This window comes from Rhinatrema bivittatum, chromosome 2 (assembly GCF_901001135.1).
Source record: "Rhinatrema bivittatum chromosome 2, aRhiBiv1.1, whole genome shotgun sequence".
NCBI classification, from domain to species: domain Eukaryota; kingdom Metazoa; phylum Chordata; class Amphibia; order Gymnophiona; family Rhinatrematidae; genus Rhinatrema; species Rhinatrema bivittatum.
Genome location: NC_042616.1, coordinates 56,402,634 through 56,427,737, shown reverse-complemented (window position 1 = coordinate 56,427,737; position 25,104 = coordinate 56,402,634). Strand labels below are relative to the sequence as shown.

The window sequence follows — 25,104 nt, the reverse complement described above, 5'->3', positions numbered from 1 at the left end:
TTCCCCAAAAATACAAAGTTCTCACTGTTTTATTTCTTAGTTGGTTTCTGTAACTGTGCTCTTGTCACTTTGGTGAGTTTTTCAGGAAATGGAAATCTACAATATATATCTAATAAAAAAAATTAAATAGTAACCTTTACAGTAAAAAAAAAAAAATCCCCAAATTGATTCGCAAGATAAGCCAATTGGAAATTCATTAGTACAGTCAAACTTCAGGTTTTTATTTTAATTTTTAAATTAACTAACCAGCTTATGGTTATTGCCATGGCTAAGATGATTAAACTGTTGGAATTTAGAGAGCTGCAGAATTTTAAACTATCAGTCAACCTGTCATCCAGAGTGACTACCTTATATGAAAGGCCCTTTTATGTCTTCATTCTTATGTGAGCTGTAAAACAAAAAGAATGTTACTGTTGCTCTGAACAAGATACAAATAACCTGACACTAGGGAGAGAAATGGCTTCATTTTTATTGATTGCCTTATCACACCAGATTATGAGAGGAAAGGTGAGGGGGACAGAGGGGATGGGGGTTGGCCTCATGCTGCACGTCTGTCAGCTAAGCAATCCCCAGGATCCTATGTAGACAGGGGCAATACTGGTTCTTTCTCAGATGTTCCTTCAATTAGCAATGACTGTGGTGGTGGTATTGGCAGCAGGAGGAGCTTTGAGATTACTTTGCTACACAAAAACATAACCACGCTAAGAAAATCTGCTCTTATCACGCGCCACCTATTGCCTCTCTAGGCTCAATGTGGCAAGAAAATGGGAATATATATCACGTACCTCACCATAACAGCACCAAAGAGTGTTTTTCTCCCACTGCTTTCCCAGAGCATGTTGCCTTTGAGAATTTCATTCTTGCAAACAAAAAAAAGTGTTCAGAATCACTCCCCAGTGCCCACGTTTCCTTAGTGATTTCCCCCATCATATGCTAGTACAACTTCAGGGTGAAAAAAATCATCTTTGCCTCCACAGAAATTGTATCGATAATGTAAAGTGATAAAATGAGCAAGGGACTCAATTTTTAAAATGCCTTTGAAACAAAAAAAAAAAAAAAAATCCTCTCTCAATTTGAAAGTTTGTTTGGGTAGGAGTTTAATGTCAGTCATTAAATGAAAATAAAACAATTGAATTACATCTAGCATTTTATCTATCAATTTTTTAAATTTTTTTTTTTTTTTTTAGAGGTGAATCCCTTCCTGCAAAAACAAAGGATGGCAGAAGAAAGCTCCACTCTTGTCTGACTTGCACACCATTTCTGTTTTATATGAGCATAGACTTCAAAGACAAGCCATCTAAACAGAAGTACTCTAGAGTCTGTGCAGATAGGTTAGAACAGAATAAAATGCCCTCTTAGGAAATGGACAGAAAGAAACTGGGGATTATGAGTCTGCTTTTCTCCATGTTTAACAACATCCAATGTGAAGGTTCCTTGCTGTTTGATAGCTAAGGAGGCGTGGAGGCCACTGGTGCTGCAGGTGGTGGCGTTGATCCATCAGATGGTGGCTGAGATGCAGGTTGTGGTGGCTGTTGCTGAGATGGTGGATCTGCAAACAAAAATAAAAAAAACAGCAAGTGAAAAAGAGCAACAGAATCAGTTTACCTCTGAAAGTATTAAACAATGACAAAGCAAAACAATTTTCCACATTTAAAAGTTCATTCCCATGGTCAGTCTCCCAGTTATTTTCATTCTACTTAACATCTTTCAAATCCATTTTTCATAATTTAGACAAAAACGATGCCAGAATTTTCTAATACTTCAGCTTCTATCTTGAACAACATTTCTTCGCCCTCGATTCCGCACCAGATCTGGCCTCCAGACTCAGAATGTCTCCATTTCCAAGTAGTGTCTGGTGCAGAACCCAAGGTGAGATGCTATGCATTTTTCTTATAGGCACAAAACAGGAAAAATCCTTCAGGCCACATGCCACCCAGCTTTTTCAGTGGCTGAACCAATACTGTGGAACAGCTTGCATCTAATCTTCAGGAAATTACAGATTACAAACTGTTTCACATAAAAATGAAGGCTCATCTTTTTAAAGTGATGTTTTCTTGAAGCTTTACTCTTAGTTGCTCGCTATGTTTAACTTGTTAATTAAGATTGTTTTTTCTGTACTTCTGCTATATACTGTTTTCGTCATATTTTTAGTTCTGTCTAAGTTAGTTATGTTAAATGTAATTGTTTTATATTTCATAACTGATAATGTTTATTAATAAATGTGCTTAGAATAATAGTGCCATGTATGCAAAATATAAAAAATGTGAAATAAATGCAAATAGGCTGGATTAATATCGTACAAGCAATGCAAAAGGAATTCTCTTCACAATTAAGAAGGTCTGCTTTATACTCAGTCCTCCTATATAATATAAACTGTCTAGTCATGTACAATAATTTCCATTCCACAGTTATAAATTGTGTTAGCTACTTTCCACCCTATGATAAATTTTATCCTTAGCACAGAGTAATCTGGGTCAGCCAGAAGTCAAAGGTTATGGGAATCCTTCTCCAAAACCACTGTTAAAAATCTGAAAGACATCTGCCAATGGGCACTGAAGAGCTACCATCCATGGAAAACCAATTTCCCCAGTGCTGCCACTGTGACACTGGCAAAGCCCCTTGCAGTTTCCTTTAGAAAGGCATTTCAACTTATCAACTCAAGTCCACAAAGCTGAAATGTTCCCTGATCGTGCCTCAAAAGAAGAATTTTTAATAGTAGTTTTCTCAATGATTGGAGTTTGAAGTGTGCTAAGAGCTTATTCCATGAGTACTGTGTGCATTTCTGATTGCCACATCTGAAAAAAAGATATGGCAGAACTAGTAAAGGTACAGAGAAGGAAAACAAAAATGATAAAGAGGATGAACCTGTCTCCCTGAAGAAAAGCTAAACAGGTTATGGTTCTTCAGCTTGGAGAAGAGTGCCTGAGAGAGGATATGACAGAGATTTATAAAATTGTGAATGGTGTGGAACAGATGGGTTATTTACCCATTCAAATAGTATTAGGACTAGAATTTACTCCATGAAACCAGTAGCAGATTTAAAATAAATTGAAGAAAGTATTTTCAATTAAGCTGTGAAATTTATTGCTGGAGTTCTGCTATTGCCTAGTTCTGCTATTGCCTAGTTCTGGTTCGAGTTAATAGCAGAACTAGGTTTGGACAAGTTTCAGGTCTATTAACCTTTATTAGCTAGGCAGGCAGGGTCTTTGCCATCTGCTATATCTGGGAATGAGCAACAGTGAGATGATCTTGCAGGTACTTCCATGTAACATGGATTGGCCATTACTGGAGACAGGATGCCAGGCTCAATAGGTCATTGGTTTTACCCAGCATGGCACTTCTTATGTTCCCTATCTGGCAGCATCCAAACCTGACAGGAGCCGCATGCTGCTGCAGTGGTTTCTCCACAGTAAGTTAAAGAACACCTGGAAGCAAGCTGCGAATCATTGGAGAAATTACTTACCTGATAATTTTGTTTTCCTTAGTGTAGACAGATGGACTCAGGACCAGTGGATTATGTGCTCTTCTGCTAGCAGGTGGGAGACGGAGTCAGATTTCAAAGCTGACATCACCCTAGATATACCCCTATAGTGACCTCAGCTCCTCAGTATCCTCTTCGAAAAGCCATTGTGGACATATATATATATTGGCTAACTTACAACCAACTTTATTAAAAACTTGATTAAAACTTGATTCAAAGTGGAGACCGCCAGTGCACTTAAGCAGTGTTAACGCCGACACCAGTCATATTGCAGGTGCCCTGGACTAGGGGTAAACCAAAAAATAATGCACCAATGCTATTGAGGGAGCCACAATATACTTAGTTTATGTTACCTCATTTGTTAATCTTCATACTTATTATAATGAACCCATAATAAAATCAATACTCTACAAATGCTCCCCCCATTAGTATCAAATTAGGCAATGATGAAATACCGATCACTAAATTAGCACGAAATTTAGGTGTTTGGTTGGACACCAATTTATCTTTGTCCCAACATATCTCTAAAACAGTGAAGAATTTGTTTTTCAAACTTCACGTTTTGAAACGCTTACGACCGCTTTTGTTTTTTCATGACTATCGATCCATCCTGCAAGCACTGATACTGTCTGGACTAGATTATTGCAATTGTTTATATATTGGCCTGCCCGAGAACACCATTAAACCGTTGCAATTAATTATGAATTCAGCAGCCAGACTTCTCACAGGCACACCTCGAATACAACATATCACTCCAGTTTTGTTTAATCTACACTGGCTACCAATTAAATACCGAATTCAGTATAAAATCCTGTCACTTATACATTCTTTACTAAACAACACAGATTCCACTTGGCTGTGTTCTTCGCTGAGAGTTTACAAACCCCAGAGAGAACTTAGGTCAGCAGGACAAAACCTGCTGGAAGTTCCATCAGTAAAAAAATGCTGCATTAAACGTGACCAGAAACCGAGCTTTCTCAGTTGTAGGACCTACACTTTGGAACGCATTGCCGAACACCTTAAGGCAAATTTCAAGCGCAAAGGAGTTTAAAAAAGCACTGAAAACTCATTATTTCAAATAGCTTTTAAAGATATGGAAACTCCTTAGTTTGGAGTAATAATATTAGATGGGCCCTGTTTCGTTAGTGACGCTTTATTAATGTTTAATTAATTACCTTTATATGATTTTTCTGATCTTAGAATTTTTATAATGTAGTCGCCAATTTTTTCCCTCATACCATCCTAAGTTATGTTATTGATAACTATTACACTGTATTTTTATTCTTACTTTACTGCATTTCTGTTTTATTTTGTTTTATTTCGGTTTAATTATTATTTTATTATACTCTTATTTTTATTTTATTATTGTAAACCGCTTTGAACAGTAATATTACTGGTAAAATGGTATAGAAATGTGTTAAATAAATAAATAAATAAATTTAGTTAATTATTTAACAAAAAAATGTTTTGAGGATGGAGTGGAAGGTTTCATATCTGATTGCATTCCCAATGCCACTCCACTGGCAATGGAAATTAAATTTTTTAATCATTAACGATCCACCACCAACCACTTTGTTGTAAGCATGCAAAAAACTATAAAAGTATCAAACAAATGTCCATGTGCACATTCAATTTCCAACTTGCTTATTTCAAAAAACAGTTGTCTCCAAGTTTTTTATGGAAAACTACTCTCCAAGCTGTAAATTAAAGCGCTGCAGTTAGCTTAAACAGTTGTTCATATGTATGCCATAGCTGTCCTTAACCAACGTGAATCTAAGTTGTACCATACGCCCAATGGGGCCACGTTTCAGACTACTAAGATCTTTCCTCAGGGGTTGTTAATGTACCAAATCCGCCGTCTTCTTTCCCAGCTCAATTCAGCGCGTGTTCTTTCATGTATCAAGGACGCTTTTACAGCTTTTACGCACTGAATTGAGCTGGGAAAGAAGACGGCGGATTTGGTATATTGACAAACCCTGAGGAAAGAACTGAGTGGTCTGAAACGTGGCCCCGTTGGGCGTATGATAACAACTTAGATTCACGTTGGTTAAGGACAGCTATGGCGTACATATGAAGAACTGTTTAAGCTAACTGCAGCGCTTTAATTTACAGCTTGGAGAGTAGTTTTCCATAAAAAACTTGGAGACAACTGTTTTTTGAAATAAGCAAGTTGGAAATTGAATGTGCACATGGACATTTGTTTGATACTTTTATAGTTTTTTTGCATGCTTACAACAAACAAAGTGGTTGGTGGTGGATCGTTACTGATTAAAAATTTTAATTTCCATTGCCAGTGGAGTGGCATTGGGAACGCAATCATATGAAACGTTCCACTCCATCCTCAAAAATTTTTTTTGTTAAATAGAGAGTTAACTAAATTTAATGAGTTTTGATTTTATTATGGGTTCATTATAATAAGTATGAAGATTAACAAATGAGGTGACATAATTGAGTATATTCTGGACTAGGGGTCGGAATTAGCTTATCCGCATTTGTATAGCATTGCGGTTTGCTTCTCAAATTCTTCCTTGGCGCTTCTCCTGGGCAACCGTGGGCGGGATGCTGAGTCCATCTGTCTACACTAAGGAAAATGAAATTATCAGGTAAGTAATTTCTCGATTTCCTAGTGTGTGGTCAGATGGACTCAGGACCAGTGGGATGTACAAAAGCTACTCCCGGACGGGGCGAGAGGCTGCTCATGGCCTACTTAGTACTGCCCTTGTGAAGGCTGCGTCTTCTCAGGCCTGGACATCCAGGCAGTAGAACCTGGAGAAGGTATGTAGGGAGGACCAAGTTGCCGCTCGACAGATCTCGGCAGGCGACAGCAGTTTGGCTTCTGCCCAAGATACTGCCTGGGCCCTGGTAGAATGAGCCTTAACCTGCAGGGGTAAGGACTTTCCTGTCTCTATGTAGGCTGCCTTGATTACTTCCTTGATCCAGCAAGCTATGGTCGCTCGTGAGGCCGCTTTGCCTTGATTCTTCCCGCTGTGGAGAACAAACAAGCGCACCGGTTCCGATTGTTCCAGGTATCGTACCAGGAGTCTTCCGACGTTTAGATGGTGAAGAAGGCGGGAGTCTTCAGAGTCCTTACATTCATCCGGAGATGGTAGGAACATGGCTTGGTTCAAATGAAACTCGGAGACCACTTTCGATAGGGGTGGTCAAAGTTGCTTACCCCTTTTAGGAAACGGACCAAGTCCGGATGAGCTGATAGACGGATTCCATTCACTTCGGCTCTGAAGCAGGAGAGGGCTGCTACTTGAACTTTGAGGGAGTTGAGTGACAACCCTTTTTTCATACCGTCCTGTATAAAATCCAGAATCATGGGAATTTTGGCCGTTCGCAGGGATACCCTGCGGTCCTTGCACCAGGCTTCGAATATTCTCCAGATCTGTATGTATGCCAGAGACATTGAGAACTTCCACGCGTGGAGCAGGGTGTCAATCATGGCCTTCGAGTAACCGCGCTTCTTTAGGTGAGTCCTCTCAAGGGCCAGACCATAAGAGAGAATAGAGACGGATCTTCGTGAAGAATTGGGCCCTGCTGGAGAAGATCCCTGTGTGGAAGTAGGCACAGAGGGCTCCCTGCAAGGAGTCTTTGCATGTCTGCGTACCATGGGCATCTTGGCCAATCTGGGGCCACTAGTAGAACTAGTCCCCTGTGGTGTTCTATCTTGCAGATGATCTTGCCCAACAGAGGCCATGGGGGGAAGACGTACAGTAAGTCCTCCTCTGGCCAGGTCTGGACGAGGGCGTCGATTCCTTGGGAGTGTGGCTCTTGTCTGCGTCTGAAGAACCTGGAGACTTGGGCATTGATAGGTGTGGCTAGTAGGTCCATGGCTGGGGGGCCCCAGCGATTTACTATCAGTTGGAAGGCTCTGGTCAACAGCACCCATTCCCCCAGGTCCAGGCTTTCTCTGCTGAGGAAGTCCGCTGAGACGTTGTCTTTCCCTGCGATGTGGGAGGCCGAGATCCCCTGTAGGTTTACCTCCGCCTGTGCCATGAAGGGGTCTATCTCCAGAGACATCTGCTGGCTCCTGGTTCCTCCCTGGTGGTTGATGTAGGCAACCGTTGTAGCGTTGTCCAACATCACTCGACTCGCTTGCCCTTGGAGCCTGTGGCTGAATCGCAGGCATACTAGTCTGACTGCTCGAGCTTCCAGGCGGTTTATGTTCCATCCCGCCTCTTCCTTGTTCCATTGTCCCTAGGCCTTCAGTTCCTGACAGTGGGCTCCCCACCCTTTGAGGCTCACGTCTGTGGTGAGCATGATCCAGTTCGGTGGGGATAGGCTTACTCCTCTACTTAGATGGTCTTCCTGTAGCCACTACTGAAGCTGAGAACATACCTCTGCTGGTATGTAGAGGCGAATTGAGTAGTCTTGGGACAGTGGTTTCCAGTGTGACAGTAAGGAGCATTGGAGTGGTCGCATGAGAGCCCTTGCCCATGGTATGACCTCCAGGGTTGATGCCATGAGCCCGAGTACTTGAAGATAGTGCCATAGCTTGGAGCACGTACTGGTCATCAATCGTCATAATTGCTCCATCAGCTTTCTCCTTCTCGGGGGAGGGAGGAAGACCTTTTTCTGTTTGGTGTCAAAACAGGCCCTCAGGTACTCTAAAGACTGAGAGAGCTGCAGACTGCTCTTGACCGTGTTCACGACCTAAATGAGTTCCTGCAGTAGGTTCTTGACTCTGCTGGTCACCTGCAGGCTCTCTTCCGAAGGCTTCGCCTTGATGAGCCAGTCGTCCAAGTAAGGGTGTACCAATATCCCTTCCTTCCTCAGTGTTGCTGCCACGACCACCATAATTTTGGAGAATGTTCTGGGGGCGGTTGCCAGCCTGAAGGGTAGCGCTTGGAACTGGTAATGGTGTCCCAATACCGCAAAGCGTAGAAAACGTTGGTGGTCTTGATGGACTGGGATGTGGAGGTAGGCTTTAGAGAGATCCAGGGAGGTTAGGAATTCTCCCGGTTGTACTGCCATTATTACGGAGCGAAGAGTCTCCATGCGGAAGTGTAGTATCCGCAGATGACGGTTGACATTCTTGAGTTCCAAGATGGGTCTGAATGATCCCTCTTTCTTGGGAACAATAAAATAGATGGAATAACACCCTGTATTTTGCTGGGGTGTAGGTACCGGAGTTATAGCCTTCAGGCTGAGTAGTCTTGTCAGAGTGGATTCCACTGCCAGTCTCTTGATGTGGGAGTGGCAGGGTGGTGATATAAATTTATCCCGAGGGATGCTGCGAAACTCCAGAGAAAAACCTTCTCGAATGATATTTAGTACCCATTTGTCCAATGTGATTTCGACCCATCGTTGGAAGAAGAGGGAAAGTCGACCCCCTATTTCCTCTTCCTGTGGATGGGTCGGCCCATTCTCATTGGAGAGCTTGGTTCGAGCCTGCCCCCGGACCTGTTCCTTTCTTGTTTTGTCGGTTCTGAAAGTACTAGGACCTCCCGGAGGGACCAGGTACTTGGAAAGACGAATTCCTGAAGGGTCGAAAACGTTGGGAGCCTCTACCCCTAGTTTTTCTGGGAGAAGGACGCTGGGATCTTTTTCCTGTGTCTTCCGGTAGCCGAGGCACTGGAAATTCGCCCCACTTGCTGGCTAATTCCTCTAATTCGCTTCCGAACAGGAGAGATCCCTTAAAGGGCATTCTTGTGAGATTTGCCTTAGAAGTTGCGCCTGCAGACCAGTTCCGCAACCATAACTGCCTTCTGGTTGCCACTACCGAGGCTACTCTTCTTGCTGAGGTATGCAGCAGGTCTGAGCTTGCGTCCGTCAGGAAGGCTGCGGCAGGTTCAATCGCTTCTCTGGCATACGTTCCAGAATTATCTGCCTCCCTTGAGAGAAGCAAGCAGGAGCGTGCCACCAGCACACAGCAGGAAGCGATCTGCAGCGTCAAAGGTTTGCTTAAGAATGGATTCTAATCATCTATCTTGAGTATCCTTCAATGCCGCCCCTCCCTCAACAGGAATGGTTGTTTGCTTCGAGACGGCGCAGACTATGGCATCCACTTTCGGGAAATGCAGGCGTTCCTTGGTTGCTGGTTCCAGAGGATATAAGGCTTCCAAGGCCCGACCTCCTTTAAAGTTTGCCTCTGGGGCATCCCATTCCAGGTCAATCAGTTCCTGGATGGCTTCCATCATTGGGAAATAGCATGAGGCCTTATGAAGGGACACCAAGATGGAGTTCTTCTTCGGTTCCACCATAGGGTCCCATGCCTGGAATCCCCAGAGTCTGGGAAACAAGGGCTGGCAATTCATCTCTGAGGAGGAAGCGCAGCATGGTTCTGTATGGTTCCAGGCCTGGAGGGATTTCCCCTTCCACCAGTGAACCACAATCATCTGAGGTGTCTGGGTCCCTGTCAGGAAATTCTTGGTGAGGCGAGGCACGTCTCAAGGCACCTGAGCAGGGCCGGGAGGGTCAGGTGCTCCCAGCTGGGGTTCCACCCGGGTCGCCGCCGGGGCTGTCAGTGCCTGAACGAAGGCTTGCAGTCCCTGGAAAAATTCCAACCAGGAGAAGGCCCCTGGGTCCATATTAGCCCCAGGGGGAGTTGGAGTAGGGGCCACTGAAATGCCTTCTTGTGGAGAAGACGCCATTTCGGAGTTGCATAGGTCCGGGGTGCTGTCAATTAGAGTAGTTCCCGACCCATCCTCTGACTGTGAAGGACCAGCCTTTGGTCCCCCCTGGGCTTCTTCGCAATGATGACACAGGCAGGACTCCAGTTCAGCCTGTGCGGCTCTGATGTGGCAGGCTGTACAAAGGGAGTATCTTCTGAGCTTCTTTGCCACCGGTGCCATTGCTTCTGTGTATAGACGCACAGGTAATGTGCCTCGATATGCGTGCTATTATGCGCATGTGCACTTTGCGCGTGTAGGTTTGCGTGCGGCTATGCTTGCAGTTGTGCGCGTGGCTATGTTAGGGACGCGCAAGTTGGGCACATTGACCATCTGGCCTGCCCCGCGCGTACCGATGGCCGAGGAGGGAAGATGGAGCCAAAGCCTCCCACGCGTAAGATGGCACCGCCGAGGGTCTCCACGTGTCTGGACCCCTGCACCGGACCGGGGCCTAGCCTGACCAAGGCTGCTCAACCCGATCGGAGCTCCCCTTTACCTCGCCGGATGGAAAACGGAGTCGGTACGGCTCTCCGAGCCTGGAGACCTTAAGTTAAAGTTTCCTGCTTACCTTTTCTTGGTGCTTACCGGCCGCATGCAGGGATGGTCTCCAGCTGCGGGGGGAGAGGGCTTAACCTTCACCTCTGCGCTCGGTTATGCACCTGCTGCCTTTCAGCCGCTCTAGCAGCTAAGTCCACCCCAGGAGCCGGCTACCGGAGCAAGGCACACCTCTGAGGTATATCGAAAATCACTTCAGGAATTCTCAACTGGGGGAGGGACCCTTAGGTATCACCGCAGGAGAGTGGGGCTCGATCCTCTTTAAGGTGAAAGTAAGAATTTCTTCTCCGTGCTGCAATTTCTCTAACACTGTGCTGGTGTGGGGATAGTGTCTGCATCTGCTAGGAGATAGAGAGAAACTGAGGAGCTGAGGTCACTATAGGGGTATATCTAGGGTGACGTCAGCTTTGAAATCTGACTCCATCTCCCATCTGCTAGCAGAAGAGCACATAACCCACTGGTCCTGAGTCCATCTGGCTACAGGGTAGGAAATATACGTTTTAAGTTTTCTTCTCTTTTTGAGGAAATACAAAGATTTACCACTTTGAACTGGCTACAATGAAATGTCTTAACAAGGCAACATGTCTATTTTTCAGTCTTGCCATTAAACATTTTGAGGTCCATATTCAAAAGCATTTAGCCAGCTAACTCAGAAGTTACCCAGCTAAATGAATATTTGGGCACATATCTGGTTAAATTCTAGCCTCCTAATAAGTTAGGCATCTGGAATTTTGTCGGCTAAGATAGGGGTGTTCCAGGGTGTAATTGGCAAGAGTTGACCTAGCTGGCTAAGTAAGCCGGATGACTTAGCTGGCTAATTCTGACTGGGCCAAAGAGCTGTCCTAAAGTTAGGTAGCTATAGTTAGTCAGCTAACTAGGTTAGCCGGCTATATTCAATAGTATGGTTTCACTATTGTAAGTTAGCTAGATAAGGTTATCCGGCTAACTTTGCTAGCCAGACTGTCTGAATATGTACCTCTTCTTTCTTTTAAAAGTTCAACCAATCCTTTGAATTTGCAACTCCAGTATCTGCACCAGTTATCTGTGGATTCATGTTAATCAAATCTGATTGGAGGCTGTAATCCTTTAGAGCTGATATATAAAATGTGTGTTCGTTTCTTCTATATGCCTCACTGTCAATCCTAGATCAGGCAGAGCAAATGCCTCTGACAGAAGGCATGCAACACTCTCTTCATAGTATGAAGCAGGAATTCTGAAAAGTCTAACAACTGTTGAAGCATTACTGTCGTTTGACCAGGCAGCCACCTCCTATACTTTGGTTTACCAACCCATTTAGAGCTTGCACCAGCCCTAATCAATGCTATTAGTGATGGGGGACATTGACAATGATACATCATGGGCTTCATTTGTGGCTGCTCCCTTTTAGAATATTATTGAATTAACAGTGCTGGTTGGGATGTTCAAACCATGGTTTGCTCATAAATACAGCAGAAATGTACCATAAAGCCAACTAGCAAGTGTTGCTGTTGAGCAATAACTGGGGAATCTGCTTCCATCCCACTCCTTCTAGACTCTGAATGCTACTTCAGCTGTATCCTCTGCTTTTCTGAACTGAAGAGCAAGAGCTGTGTCCAAGACAGAAATCGGGGTCTACTATTGGGCTAGCCCAGTGTTTTTAGCTATATTGTTAGAATGGTTTTGGTATCATTCTGAAGCAGACTCTGCCTATGTGAAGCATCTATTCATGAAATTCTTTGTTAAATACTAACTCTGCTATACTATGAATTTCCAAGATAAATTTTAAGTTTCACAATGGCTCTTTAATTGAATTGTTACCGTGGGTAACCAAAGTTAGAGTTACATGCAAAAATGAACAAGTACCCACATAATCTTAACTCTTCAGTCACAAATGATTTTTAAAAAGGATGTTACTTATTTACATATCAAAAATGAAAAAATTCAACTGTCTCCAGGAGGGCTTTGTCTAAAGAGACTTACACATGCCGTTTGGTGCCAAAGGTGCACGTGGTCCAACTACATTTCCAGACAATGGTGGCAGGCTTGAAGCAGGTGGGGGGTGAGGACCACCAGCTGGGTGCATATTGGGTGAGATATTTGGTATTATGCGGCCTGGCATGGGTTGACCAGACATCATGGAACTTGCACCTTGGATTTGACCTGCAGAGATGAATCAGAAATATTAATTAAATAAAAAGCCTTTTGTTATAATTGGCAGTCTGATCAACTCCAGCTATCTGAAAACAGCATGTAAGCTGTGCAAGAAATGATTTAAATAATATAGTAATGAAGTTTTTATGCACAAAGTCCAGTCTCCCAAATATGGTGCATGCTGTAGATGTTTGTTGCCTTCTCTTCTTATGCAGTTAAAAAGTAATTCAGGTAATGTACAGGCCTGGATTTGTCAATAGGCACACCAGGCCTATGCCCAGGGTGGCGAAAATCTGGGGCAGCAGCATCCATGGGAACTCTCTGGATTTAGCCCGGAGATTCTTGAAATTTAGACAAAATACCAGGTCTCCATAAAATCACCAGGTGGCGCAGTGCTGCTATTTCTGCACTGTTTCCTCTCTGTTAACTTCTGGGCATGCACAATGACTATTTCAGTGCATACACCAGAAGTAAAGAAGAGGCTGCAAGGAACTAGGCAGGCACCAGTGTACACGAGGACCTCCTATGGAGGTATGTGAGAGCAGTCACGGAGCATGAATCAGGAGGGGGGGGGGGAAGGGAGGGAGGGAGAGAGAGAACTGTAGCAGGGAGAACATGACTCTCTCTCTCTCTCTCTATATATATATATCTACCACTGTAAGAGGAGCACTCAACTCAGGGTGGGTTGGGCGGAGGTAGTGTTACATTGGTCTGTCTAGAGCACTACAGACCCTTGCACCAGCCCTGTGCATGAGGATTGTTTGTTGGGGGAGGGAAGAAAGACAGTGTTCTCCTACCCGCTCTCCCCACCTGCTAATCTTGAGAAATCTCAGGGTGAGCAGAACTCAAGTATTCCCAGGTATGGGCAGCAGTCCAGCTGAAGATTTTCTGCCTTTCAGCTATGCTGAAACTCAACTCAGCAGAGAACTGTCCTCTGCATTCTGATTAAGCCCTTGCCCTTCCCCTCCAGGCAGAATGCAGGGAACAGGATGGGAGGAGGTGAGCCTTGAATAAACAGAGCAAAGAAGAGCTACTCTGCTCCATAATCCATATTTTTTTCTCTGTCATTCAGGAACAAGGAGGGAAGGGGTGATTATTTGGCAGACAGAACAAAGGAGGATCATTTTGGGGAGATTAGGAGGGTCTGAATGAAGGATCATGGGGTGAAATGAAATGCTGGGGGTGTGTGTGTGCGAGAGGGGATCAGTTGGGAGGGCATATGAGAGAGCAAGGGGGATGCAGACAGCAGGCAGTGAATGTAAAGAGAAGGGGTTGATGCCAGGTGCATGTGTGTAAGTCATGTAGGGTGGGAGGACAGAGAGGGAATGCAAGGGGAAACAGATAAGGGGAAACAGATCAGGGGAATAGTAAGACAGACATCTGCCTCTCCGTGTCCCTCCCTTTAACAACAATTAGATCCCCTCTCTCTTGATCTTGAATTCTATTCTCAAAGTCACATTCAGGTGTCATCACAGACTTTTTGGCACTGATGATTGCTTCGGAGACAGTACAATTAATCTCTCTCTTCACATAAAGCAGGCCATTCACTGGATTTGTTTGTTCTTTTCCAGAAGGCTACTTAAAATTTTGTGAATAATCTGAGGGTGAATAAAATCATTTGGTTAGATCATTTCATTTATTTTGATTTAACTCTTCCTAATACTATAGTTGATTCTAATAGACCTTCAGAATATAAGCTTACCTGTAAGTCTAGTACTCATTGTTTTTACCTACATGGAAAGAACAAATAGAAGACAGACCCTTAAACCCAGTTAACTTGTCTAACTTGACAGTTTTTGTTCATCTCTTTCTTCTTTACTAGATAAATTGCTCCTTTGATGCAACTTGTTGCTTAAGGAATAAACCTGTTGTCCCCCAGTTTAGTCATGAATGTTATGAGCTTAAATATAGTGTAAGGAGAGTAGAGAAATGTTGGCTTCAAATATTTAGGAATTCTGATAAATACTTATAGAGAGTAGTGAAGAAGCACAATAAAGCTCTGGAATTTGTTGCCAGAGGATGCGGTTAGTGCAGTTAGTGTAGTTGGATTCAAAAAAGGTTTGGATACATTCTTGGAGGAGAAGTCCATTAACTACTATTAATCAACCCTTGACTATTGAATGTTATACTGTATTTCCTACTATTCCCGACTAATTGTTGTTCTATATTTAGACCTTTTTTACTCTTTAAAGAAAATTTAGCATTAGAATGTACTTCCTATGAAAAATTGCTAACCATGTTAACAAAATATTAGAATTGTAAACCGTTGTGATGGCAATACCGAACGGCGGTATATAAAACTCTACCAATAAATAAATAAAAATAAGTTTACTTAGGGAATAGCCACTGCTATTAATTGCATCAGTAGCATGGGATCTTTTTAGTGTTTGGGTAATTGCCAGGTTCTTGTGGCCTGGTTTGGCCTCTATTGGAAACAGGATGCTGGGCTTGATAGACCCTTGGTCTGACCCAGCATGGCAATTTCTTATGTTCTTAGTTTTATAGGGCTGCCTTTGCAAATAAAAGCTGCTTTTTCATCAGATTGAGGTCCTCCCTAAAGCAGCCCAGGGAACTATTTGGTGAAGGAGCTTTTAGTTAAACCTAGGGTTAAGAATAATATAGAGATCCCAAATGTTGAGACCTTTTCGAAGTTCTTTGCTGACAAAATGACTCCCTTTTATTATTAGATTTAATTTAGAACTTGAGTCCAGTCATATCATATCATATATAAATAGTACATAATTCTCAAGATGCTCATGACATGACAGAATACTTTTCAATATGTGGCTTCATTAGAAATTCTGGATCTTTAGAGTTTGCTTAAGATGATATCTTTAACCTGTGTCCGAGTTGGCTGTTTCAATCTATGAATAAGAGGTTTGTCAGTCCTACTGCTGATATTAATGCCTTCTTCACCGAAGGGGTTTTACCAAACACATTAAAAACTGCTATAGAGAAACATATTCTGAAGAAGCCTTCATTAGATTCTGCTGAGCTCATGAACTAATCAGCCTCTCTCCAATCTATCCTTGTTGAAAGCAAAAATTCTAAAATTCTGAAGCATGTTGGCAAACATTTCCTTTTATTTTACATTGCAAAATTAATTTCATTTATTAACATTTATAATTTGCTAAAGCAATGACACATTGTTCAAAGCTGCAAAGTAAAACATCAAACAATAGAAGACAAATTATAAAATATTAAAATCAGAATATAATGAGCATGTCAACATATCAAAAGTCACACTCCTGAATAAAAGAACAGTTTTTAATTTCTTCCAAAATAACAATATATCTGATTTTTGCCTCAAAGCAAAAGAAATGAATTCCAGGTCTGTGGTTCAGCAATGGAAAATGCTAAAAACATCTGCAAGTGGACATCCTTAAAGGAAGGAACCAAGAGTTCCTGTTGGGAATGGTCCAATGGGATTCAAACCATTTCAAAACTGACCCTCCCCCCATATGACAGCTAAGAGTATTGAAGGCTGCCAATATATCAAAGAAAACTAAAATTGCAGAACTCTCCCTGTCAAACTCTCTTAGCAGACAGTACACTAAGGAAATAAAGATTCTCTCACATGAGAGGGTCTAAATCCACACTGTTGGAAATCAAGTATATTGTTCTCTTCAACAAACTTTGCAACTGCTTCAAGGCACGTTCCTCTTTAATCATGGTGAGGAAGTACCTAACAACAAACAAAATACGGGGAAAATACAAATCCTTATGCGTAGACTTTTAATGTCCGGTATCTTTAAGGGAAACTGAAGTAAATGAAAAAAGAGAATACCAGTTTAGACAAAAAGGAAGGGACTGGTCTATTAGAAACAGAGTCTAAATAAGAAACCACAAAAGGATCTTTGCAAGATAGATCCTGTAGTTTAGAAATACATCTGGCTGAACAAATGGCTACCAAAAAGATTGTTTTTAGAGAAAGCCATGCCTCTCTCTAAAGGGTCTAAGTAGTTTGAATGGTGAATCTGCTAAGACTTTGAGAAATAAATTTAAAATCCACTGAGAAATCCACTGAGAAACCAAAGGTCTGAAGGGAGGACAAAATGTGTCCAAATGGGAGGCAACAGATATTTATTTATTTATTTACCGACATTTATTTAGTAACTTCACATCGGTTCACAGAGAACATATCCCCTGAACTCTTCCTCTATAACAGGAAATTGCTGCTATTTGAACATAGAGAGAGTTTAAGGTCAGAACTTTATCTAAATTCCTGTGTAGGATAAACAAGATGTTAGATTATCAGACTGCCCCAGAGAAACAGACTACTGCTTGCAGCACACATCCGAGACACCAAAAACTGATGAAAAACCATGAACTGGAATCCTTTTGAGCCTTCAACAGTGCAGAAATTACAGAGTAAAAATATCCCTTGCTGCACAACTGTGATCAATCAAGGATGAAACAATATGATAAAACTGAGTTGAATTTTTCATTAGAATTGGTCTCTGACATAGAAGGCCTCAAAAGTCTCTGGGAATCTGAATTGAGAACTGAATGTAGCCTCACAAGATCTAGGTGTTGTTGGCCGATCTGGAACCACAGAACAGTGGCTCTCCATTTTCCTCAAGGTCTTCCCTAGAGGCCAGGAAGGGAATATGTGCAACAGATCTCTGTCCAGCTTATGGTTGCAATAAGGTGCCTATTCTTTCAGAAATATACTTCTTGCACAGCATGAAGAAATAAAGAACCTTGCGAGTCCCCATAAAATCCATGTGAGGAGCTCCCCAATGATCTTTTGAAAGGCCTGTCGGCTGAGCAGTTAGTGTAGCTAGTTAGTGTAGCTGGGTTCAAAAAAGGTTTGGATAAGTTCTTGGAGGAGAAGTCCATTAATGGCTATTAATCAATTTTACTTAGGGAATGGCCACTGCTATTAGTTGCAACAGTGGCATGGGATCTTCTTGGTGTTTGGGTAATTGCCAGGTTCTTGTGGCCTGGTTTTGGCCTCTGTTGGAGACGGGATGCTGGGCTTGATGGACCCTTGGTCTGACCCAGCATGGCAATTTCTTATGTTCTTATGAGCTCCCATTCTCTCAGATCCAGCATGTTTCTGAGAAAATTTGCCTGCAAGTTTGCCAGTCCTGCAAAATGAGCCGTAGAGATTTGAACAAGATTCTATTCTACCCACTGAAAAAGAAGTTTTATCTCATTGGCACCCCTGGACCTTGGGACCTTCCTGTTTCCATACACTACTGCAATGGCAGTGTCAGACAGACTCTGGACTACTATTCTTTTCACCAAAGAGAGGAAGGGAATGAAAGCCTAAGGCTTTCATTTGGTATGAAGGTTCACTTGGTTGATTTGGTATGAAGGTCTCATAAATAACAGCAGGTTTACGAATTCTTAAATGTGTGGGGTTTTTTGTTTTTTGACATGGGATATTATACAAGCCAAAGGGCATGACTAAATGTCACAGTGATCACCCCTTGTATTAAAGGCAGTTTTCCATTCATCTCCCTGCTTGATTTGTATGAGTCTGTATGCACCCTGGAGATCCAGCTTAGTGAAGACTCGAGCCCCCTGTAGTCGGTCGAACAGCTTGGATATCAAAGGCAAGGAATAGCGTTCAGGCCTCTGAAGTCAATACAGGGTCACAGGGTTCCATCTTTCTTCACCACGAAGAAGAACCCCACGCCAGCAGAGTAAGGAAGATGGGCAAATAAAGCCCCTTGCAAGATCTTCTTGGATGTAGTCACTCATGGCCTTGGTTTCCAGTCCTGAGGGCGGGTACACTCTGCCTGGGTTCTTGCCTGGAAGGAGCTCGATCCCACAGTTATAGGAGTGGTCAGAAAGCAATGTCTTGGCTTGCTGTTTGGAGAACAGGTCCCCAAATTCTGCATATTGTGGCAATGGTGAGGGGAGCCGGAGAAGTGACTGCGGCAAGACAGGACAAAAACAGGAAAGTACACAGTGGGCTAGTTCCAGTGTGGACAATTAATAATGGGTTGGTGTTTTTACAGCCAAGAAAGACACAGGACAATTGGATTGTCTGCTCGCAGGAGAGAGGATGTAAAGAATGACTGACTCAGAATGAAGTACGCTGGTATGAAGGGTGAGCGGAACCGTGCGTTATGTGATCTTGCCCAGTAGGGGGTTGCCACAGACGAAGGAAACAATAAGTGGTTGTTCCAAGAAAGAATAAGTGGTAGTGTTTCACCAGGGCGTGATCTATGAAATTTCCCCCTGCACTGGAATCCAGGAACATCTGAGAAAAGAAATGGGTCTCACCTTGAGTAACTGCTACAGAAACCAGGAATGGTGAGCGGAGTAAGTCTAGCCTAGGGTTATTTCTCCAGTTAATCCTAGGCATGGAAATTTCTAGGTTTCTCTGTGAAGTGGGCCACATGTACAGGCCCTGTTGTCTACAGTGTGCCTTTTCCTGGGCTGTCAGCCAGCTATGACCTAATTGTATGGGTTCGTCCTGGGCTTTGAGCTCTGAGGATCGAGACACTGGTGGAGAGGAAGGATGCCGGAAGTGGGGTGCCAAAGGGATGGTGTGTCAAGGCATGTGCTCACGTGTCCTCTCCTAGTCTGCAGTCTATACGCCTGGCCATCTAATGAAGTAAAATGTACCCAGGATGCAAGCTCTTCTTTTATGCAGCCTGCTAGGCCTTGTAGAAAGTTGGCCATGAAGCTATCTTCACTCCAGTTCAGTTCTGAGGTGAGTGTTCTAAACTTAATGGCGTATTCAAAGGGTCTCGGAGCCCTGTTGGATCTGTAGCAAGTTGGTGGCTCAGGTGATGTCCCTTCCTGGCTTGTCAAAAATGAGGTGGAACTCCTGGAGAAAGCTTGCCAAGTTCTGGAGTATGAGATCCTCAAGCTCCTAAACAGGTGAAGCCTTCGCCAAAGTGGTGCTGCCCAAGAGAGAGAAAACATAGGTGATTTTGGTGTGGTCATCAGGGAACATTGTGGCCTGTAGTTGGAATTGCATCCAGCATTGGTTTATAAAGCCACGGCATTGTCTGGGATCCTCCATAATATGTAGGGGTGGCGGTAACTGAGATAAGGGTTGGGTGGTGGCCAGTGGTACTTGAGGAGACAAAGTCATTGGTCTCAGTGTGGGTTCTTATTTCAGGGTGTCCACCGTGACAGATAACATCTCCAGGGCTGCAGTGACACCTGTTGCTGCACCTGTAGGTGCTGTGCCAAGCCCAGAATTGCTTGGAGTGAAGCTTGGGCCACCAGGCCCCATGCCTCAGCAAACTGTCAGAGTTCTGGACCCTTGTGTTGGAGTGAAGTTGACACCACCTACTGGGAAGGCCCAGTCATTACCAATGGGTAGAAATGATGCAGAGGCTTGACTGGAGCTTCACCTATACCAGCCCCTTTCCCCACGGGTTGAGCTTTGGGTTCCTGGGGCCATCAGGTCTTAGGTGAATGTCTCTGATGAAAGCGAAGAGAGGTACCATAGGCAGGTGGCAGACAAGTATGGTCAGGTCACAGGCTATGGTCGATATCATGGGTCAATTCAAGGGAGACAAGGCAAGGCTGAGGCTGAAAAAGCAAGACAGCGAAGCAGCAACTCACACCACCTTGAAGGCAGTCAACCCATTGCTGAGGCAGTGAGGAAGAGGCAGAGAGCCCTTTATAGGGCTAGGCGTGTGATGTCATTTGAGGGTAACACAGATCTTTTCCCATCGCGGGCCCTTTAAACATGCCTGAGTTCGGCACTTGCGTGCCCAGGGGTGCATTAGAAGGCGGCAGGAGCAGCGGTGTCTGGCCGCATGTCAGCGGCTTCCTGCCACGCTTCAGGGAGGCTGGCGTTGGGGTGAGTGAGCCGACTCACGGCCTGTTCCGCAACTCTGCAAACATAACACTATCATCTGCTAGAGACAAGAGAATACTGGCTTTATTTTGGCTGCGCTGCTGTTGGTACTCTATAATGTCATCACAGGCAAAGCTGTGCCCTCTGACTCCATCTGTTGGTAGGAGGAAATAACCCAAGTCTGGACTGGTGCTGCAGGATAAGAAAAGAATGCTGTGCCAAATCAATACTGCTCTGATAAAATACCAGCAGAAGAAAAAGATGAATTCTTTCCTATCGCCAACATCTTTTTGGAGTCTGATGAATGACATTAACCAGCACGGCTTCAGAAAGGGACACTCTACAGAAACACTTCTCCTATCTACCTTTGACACATTATTCCGGGCATTTGATTCATATACAGATTACATTATAGTATTTTTAGATATCTCAGCAGCATTTGATACGGTCGATCACCAAATTCTCATCTCAGGCCTACAAGCAATAGGCATCACTGGAACAGTATTAAGTTGGTTTTCATCTTTTCTCACAGATCGTCCTCAGCAAGTTAATATTAACCATCAATCTTCTACCCCCTACACAATCCCATCCGGCGTTCCCCAAGGATCTTCATTATCTCCCATATTATTTATGATAAACAATTTTTATTGAGTTAGACCAAGCAAACAATGAAATGTACAGGGGTACACCAACAAATGCGCCCCCTGAACCAACATATGAAATAATATTGGATACTCAATTACATTTATTGGTTATATCCCCCCCGCCACCCCCCTTCCCCCGCTCATTGTAAAATATGATGGTGCCACAAACAGGCTTTGAAAGATTAAATGGAGGGACATCTTACTCTACAATGTCCCCCCAAGTTACGCAAGAAACAGCAATGCCAATAATCATCCCCCCCTCCCCCCCTGTTGTCTGAGCAAAACGTCCATCACGTCGAAATAAAGTCTGAAAAATCCACGAGTCGGTAGTCTAGAAACTTCAAAGTTAGGTCAGCAATTAAGAATCAGGCTGCGTGCTCGATGAGGTAAAGCTTGGATGTAATCATGCCAAATCTGAAGAAACTTCTGCTGCTTTGGAGGAGCGACCTTAGAACCCATAGATTCCATCTGCATCATACGGTGGAGGTGAGACCTCCACGACCAAAAGGAGGGTCCCTCTCTGTCCTTCCAGGCAGTTAAGATCATCTTTTTCCCCACAGCGAAAGCCTTCCGCAGAAACCATCGACGACCTGGACTTCTAATAGGTGGGCAAGGGATACAATCAAACAGTATCATGTAGGGTGAAAGAGACAAATTAACTCCCAGTATCTGTTGTAAGTAGCCCACTATTTTCCCCCAAAATCGCTGAATCACCGGGCACTCCCAAAAAGCGTGGGTTAGCGTACCTTGCGCACAGTGACATCTGGGGCAGGCTGCCGTGGGAACTAAACCGGCATGATGAGCCACCTGCGGGGTAATATAAGCCCTATACAGCAACTTCAGCTGCATTTCTCGATAGTACATGTTACTCGTAGCTCGCGTTAGAGTGCGCATACTAGACTTAAAAACCCCCAGAGGGACCTGCAAAATACCTTCTCGATTCCACCGTCCCACCGCAACTGCTTGAGCCTCCCCCTCTAAGCCCTTGAGAAGGCCCTGATAAAATTGTGATAAAGAGGGTCCATGAGTGTTACGCAACTTAAAAAACTGTGCAATAGTGTGAAAATGTGGCAAGGACTTGTATGTGTCCGGGATCGCCCGCCAATAGTGACGAACCTGCAGGAACCCAAACAAGTGGGTGCCCGAAAGCCTATACTGTTCCTGAAAAACCACAAAAGAAAAGGGCTCCCCCGTATCCTCCACCACGTGTCCCATTAACGTTACGCCAGCTACTTCCCATTGTCGAAACCCTAGGCTTTGCGACCCCGGCAGAAAATCAGGATTGCCCATGATAGGTGCTAAATAGGCACAGTAAGCAGGAATTCCCAGCTGCTTGGTTACTATGTGCCAGGCATAACGCAAGGGAGCTATAAGCGGGTCTTGCCTAATTGTACGCGCCAATTGCCGTTTAGGGCACATGAGCACAAAATGGAGATCTAGGGGCGCTACCAAGGTTTGGTCCGCCACCAAAACTATGGAGGTGGAGGTCCCCAAAATCCAATCCCGAACAACTCGAAGATTTGCTGCTACTGAATATCGAAGTAAGTCAGGGACACCCATCCCCCCCAATCCCCACTTCAGCTTCAGCCATCTCAACGGGATGCGGGCTTTCTTTCCCTTCCACAAAAATGCGCGGAGCAACGTATCAAATGTCCCCAAATCCTTGCGGGTGAGCAAAAAAGGAAAGTTTTGAAGGACATAAAGCCACTTAGGCAGAATGATTAATTTAAATAAATTAATGCGCCCTCCCAAAGAAAGGGGAAAATCACGCCATATAGTCAATTTTTCCCGTGTCACATTCAGTAAACGAGTAATATTCAGGGAGTAAAGAGTGGATAAATCGGTAGAGAGAAGAATCCCTAAATAGCGGAACGAATCCCCGGCCGAATGTAGGGGGAACGCCCCCTCCCAATTCTCAATCAGCGTGGCGGGAAATCCCAGGGCCTCCGACTTATCCCAATTTATACTCAACCCGGAGAATTCCCCGAAACCGTGAAATAGGTCCAATAAAACTGGAAGAGAGCGCTCGGGAGAAGTAAGAAAAACTAAAACATCATCCGCAAAAGCTGCGTATTTGTAGATCTCCTTCTTCTGATGATAGTGGAACTGTACACCTCGGATGGTGGGAGTGGTTTGCAACGCCAACAGAAGAGGTTCCAGAGTAAGCAAGAATAAAAGAGGGGACAGTGGACATCCCTGCCTCGTGCCCCGCCCGATTGGGAAGGGGGTCGAAAACATCCCATTCACAGTGATCTGCGCTTGGGGGTTATTGTAAAGCAGTTGGATAGCCTGGAGAAAAAAACCCTGAAAGCCCATATCCGCCAACACCTGAAACAAAAACCCCCACTCAACCCTATCAAAGGCTTTTTCGGCGTCCAGGCTCACCACTAAAAAGGGGAGATCTGTCCGCCTGCATAACGCCATAGCCGCTGTCACCCATCTAATATTGCTCAGGGCATGACGCCGCTTAACAAAGCCCACCTGATTGGGCTTAATCAACATGGGCAGCAAAGTTCCCAGGCGATCCGCCAATATTTTTGCGAGCAGTTTACTATCGACATTTAAAAGGGAAATAGGTCTATAGCTCGCCGGCTCCAATACATCTTTCCCCGGTTTGGGAATTAAGGTCACATGAGCCAAGTTACCATGAATGGGAAATGAACCGTCCTCAATCAATTTAGTAAACACCCCTGGAAGTAGCTTCGTTAGTGGATCGAACAAACAGACATAAAACTCTGAAGTGAAGCCATCGGGTCCTGGTGCTTTTAGTTTTTTGGCAGTCTGAATAGCTGCCTGGACCTCACTGTGCCGAATCGGCTCATTTAGCCATCTCTGCTGAGCTAAAGTAATTGAGGGAAGTTCTATTTCGGATAAAAAATCAACCCATTTGTCACTATTCCAACCTCCAGCCTTATAGAGGGTGGCAAAATAGTCTTGAAATATGGCGAGAATATCTGGAGTGTTGTTAACTATCTGACCTCCCGCTTTCCTGAGGGCCGGGATATGTCGCGACTTCCCCACCGACTTTACCAGATTTGCAAGTAATCTGCCTGACTTGTTCCCGTATTGATAAAGTTTAAAGCGGTAGTAGAGAACACTCTTAGTGGCCCTCTGGTGCAACAACGAATTAATGGTGGCCTGTAGAGAAACAAACAGGTCTCGCTGTTGCGTTGTGGGGTTAGCTATCCAAACTCGTTTAACCTTTTGAAGTTGGGCCGTAAGCGTGACTAAGCGGCTATCTAGGGACTTCCGCCAGTGCGCCACATAAGAGATGACATCCCCTCTGAGGACCGTTTTGGCAGCATTCCAGAATAATACAGGGTCGCCAACATGTTGCGCATTAAGAGTGGCATAATCCTCCCACCTGCCCCGAAGATATGTTTGGAAGGCAGTGTCCTCTGCTAAAAAATATGGGTACCTCCAGTGTCTCACCTGTGGAGTAAGTGGGTTAGCCCTCAACTCCAACCAAATCGGAGCATGATCAGAGATCAAAACATCACCAATCTCTGCCGCTGCAATCCGAGAAAAATATGAGACACTAACAAAAAAGTAATCAATACGTGATTGCGTCGCATGGGCGCGTGCAATGTGAGAAAATTCCTTTTCAAAAGGGTGTAGTGTCCTCCACGTGTCCACCAAGTGTAAGGAACTTTCCAACATCTTGAGATCTTTGCTGGGGGTTCCGGACTGCGGTCCCGATGAGATCCGATCCCAAGCCGGATCTCCCAAGGCATTAAAATCCCCCCCCACCACCAAATTCCTATCAACATATGGAAGAAGCACTGTGCGCAATGTATGGTAAAAGGCCGTTTGCTGCGAATTGGGGGCATAGACACAGCAAAACACTGTAGGAGTTTGGTAGAAAGTCGCCTCTAGAATGAGATACCTCCCATTAGGGTC

At 44.2% G+C, this 25,104-nt stretch overlaps 1 protein-coding gene across 3 annotated transcripts in view; it reads right to left on the bottom strand.

Annotated features, from left to right (window-relative positions):
• Nucleotides 1-1,095: 1,095 nt before the first annotated feature.
• SMARCC1 (SWI/SNF related, matrix associated, actin dependent regulator of chromatin subfamily c member 1) overlaps nt 1,096-25,104 on the bottom strand; it is a 557,827-nt gene continuing 533,818 nt past the window's right edge. For all 3 annotated transcript variants that reach the window (XM_029588188.1, XM_029588187.1, XM_029588189.1), the window contains 2 exons: nt 12,613-12,792; nt 1,096-1,549 (listed from right to left, as the gene is read on the bottom strand). In XM_029588188.1, coding sequence (XP_029444048.1) covers nt 1,449-1,549; nt 12,613-12,792 — 281 coding nt within the window. In that variant the 3' untranslated portion in view covers nt 1,096-1,448. The remainder of the gene's footprint in view (nt 1,550-12,612; nt 12,793-25,104) is intronic.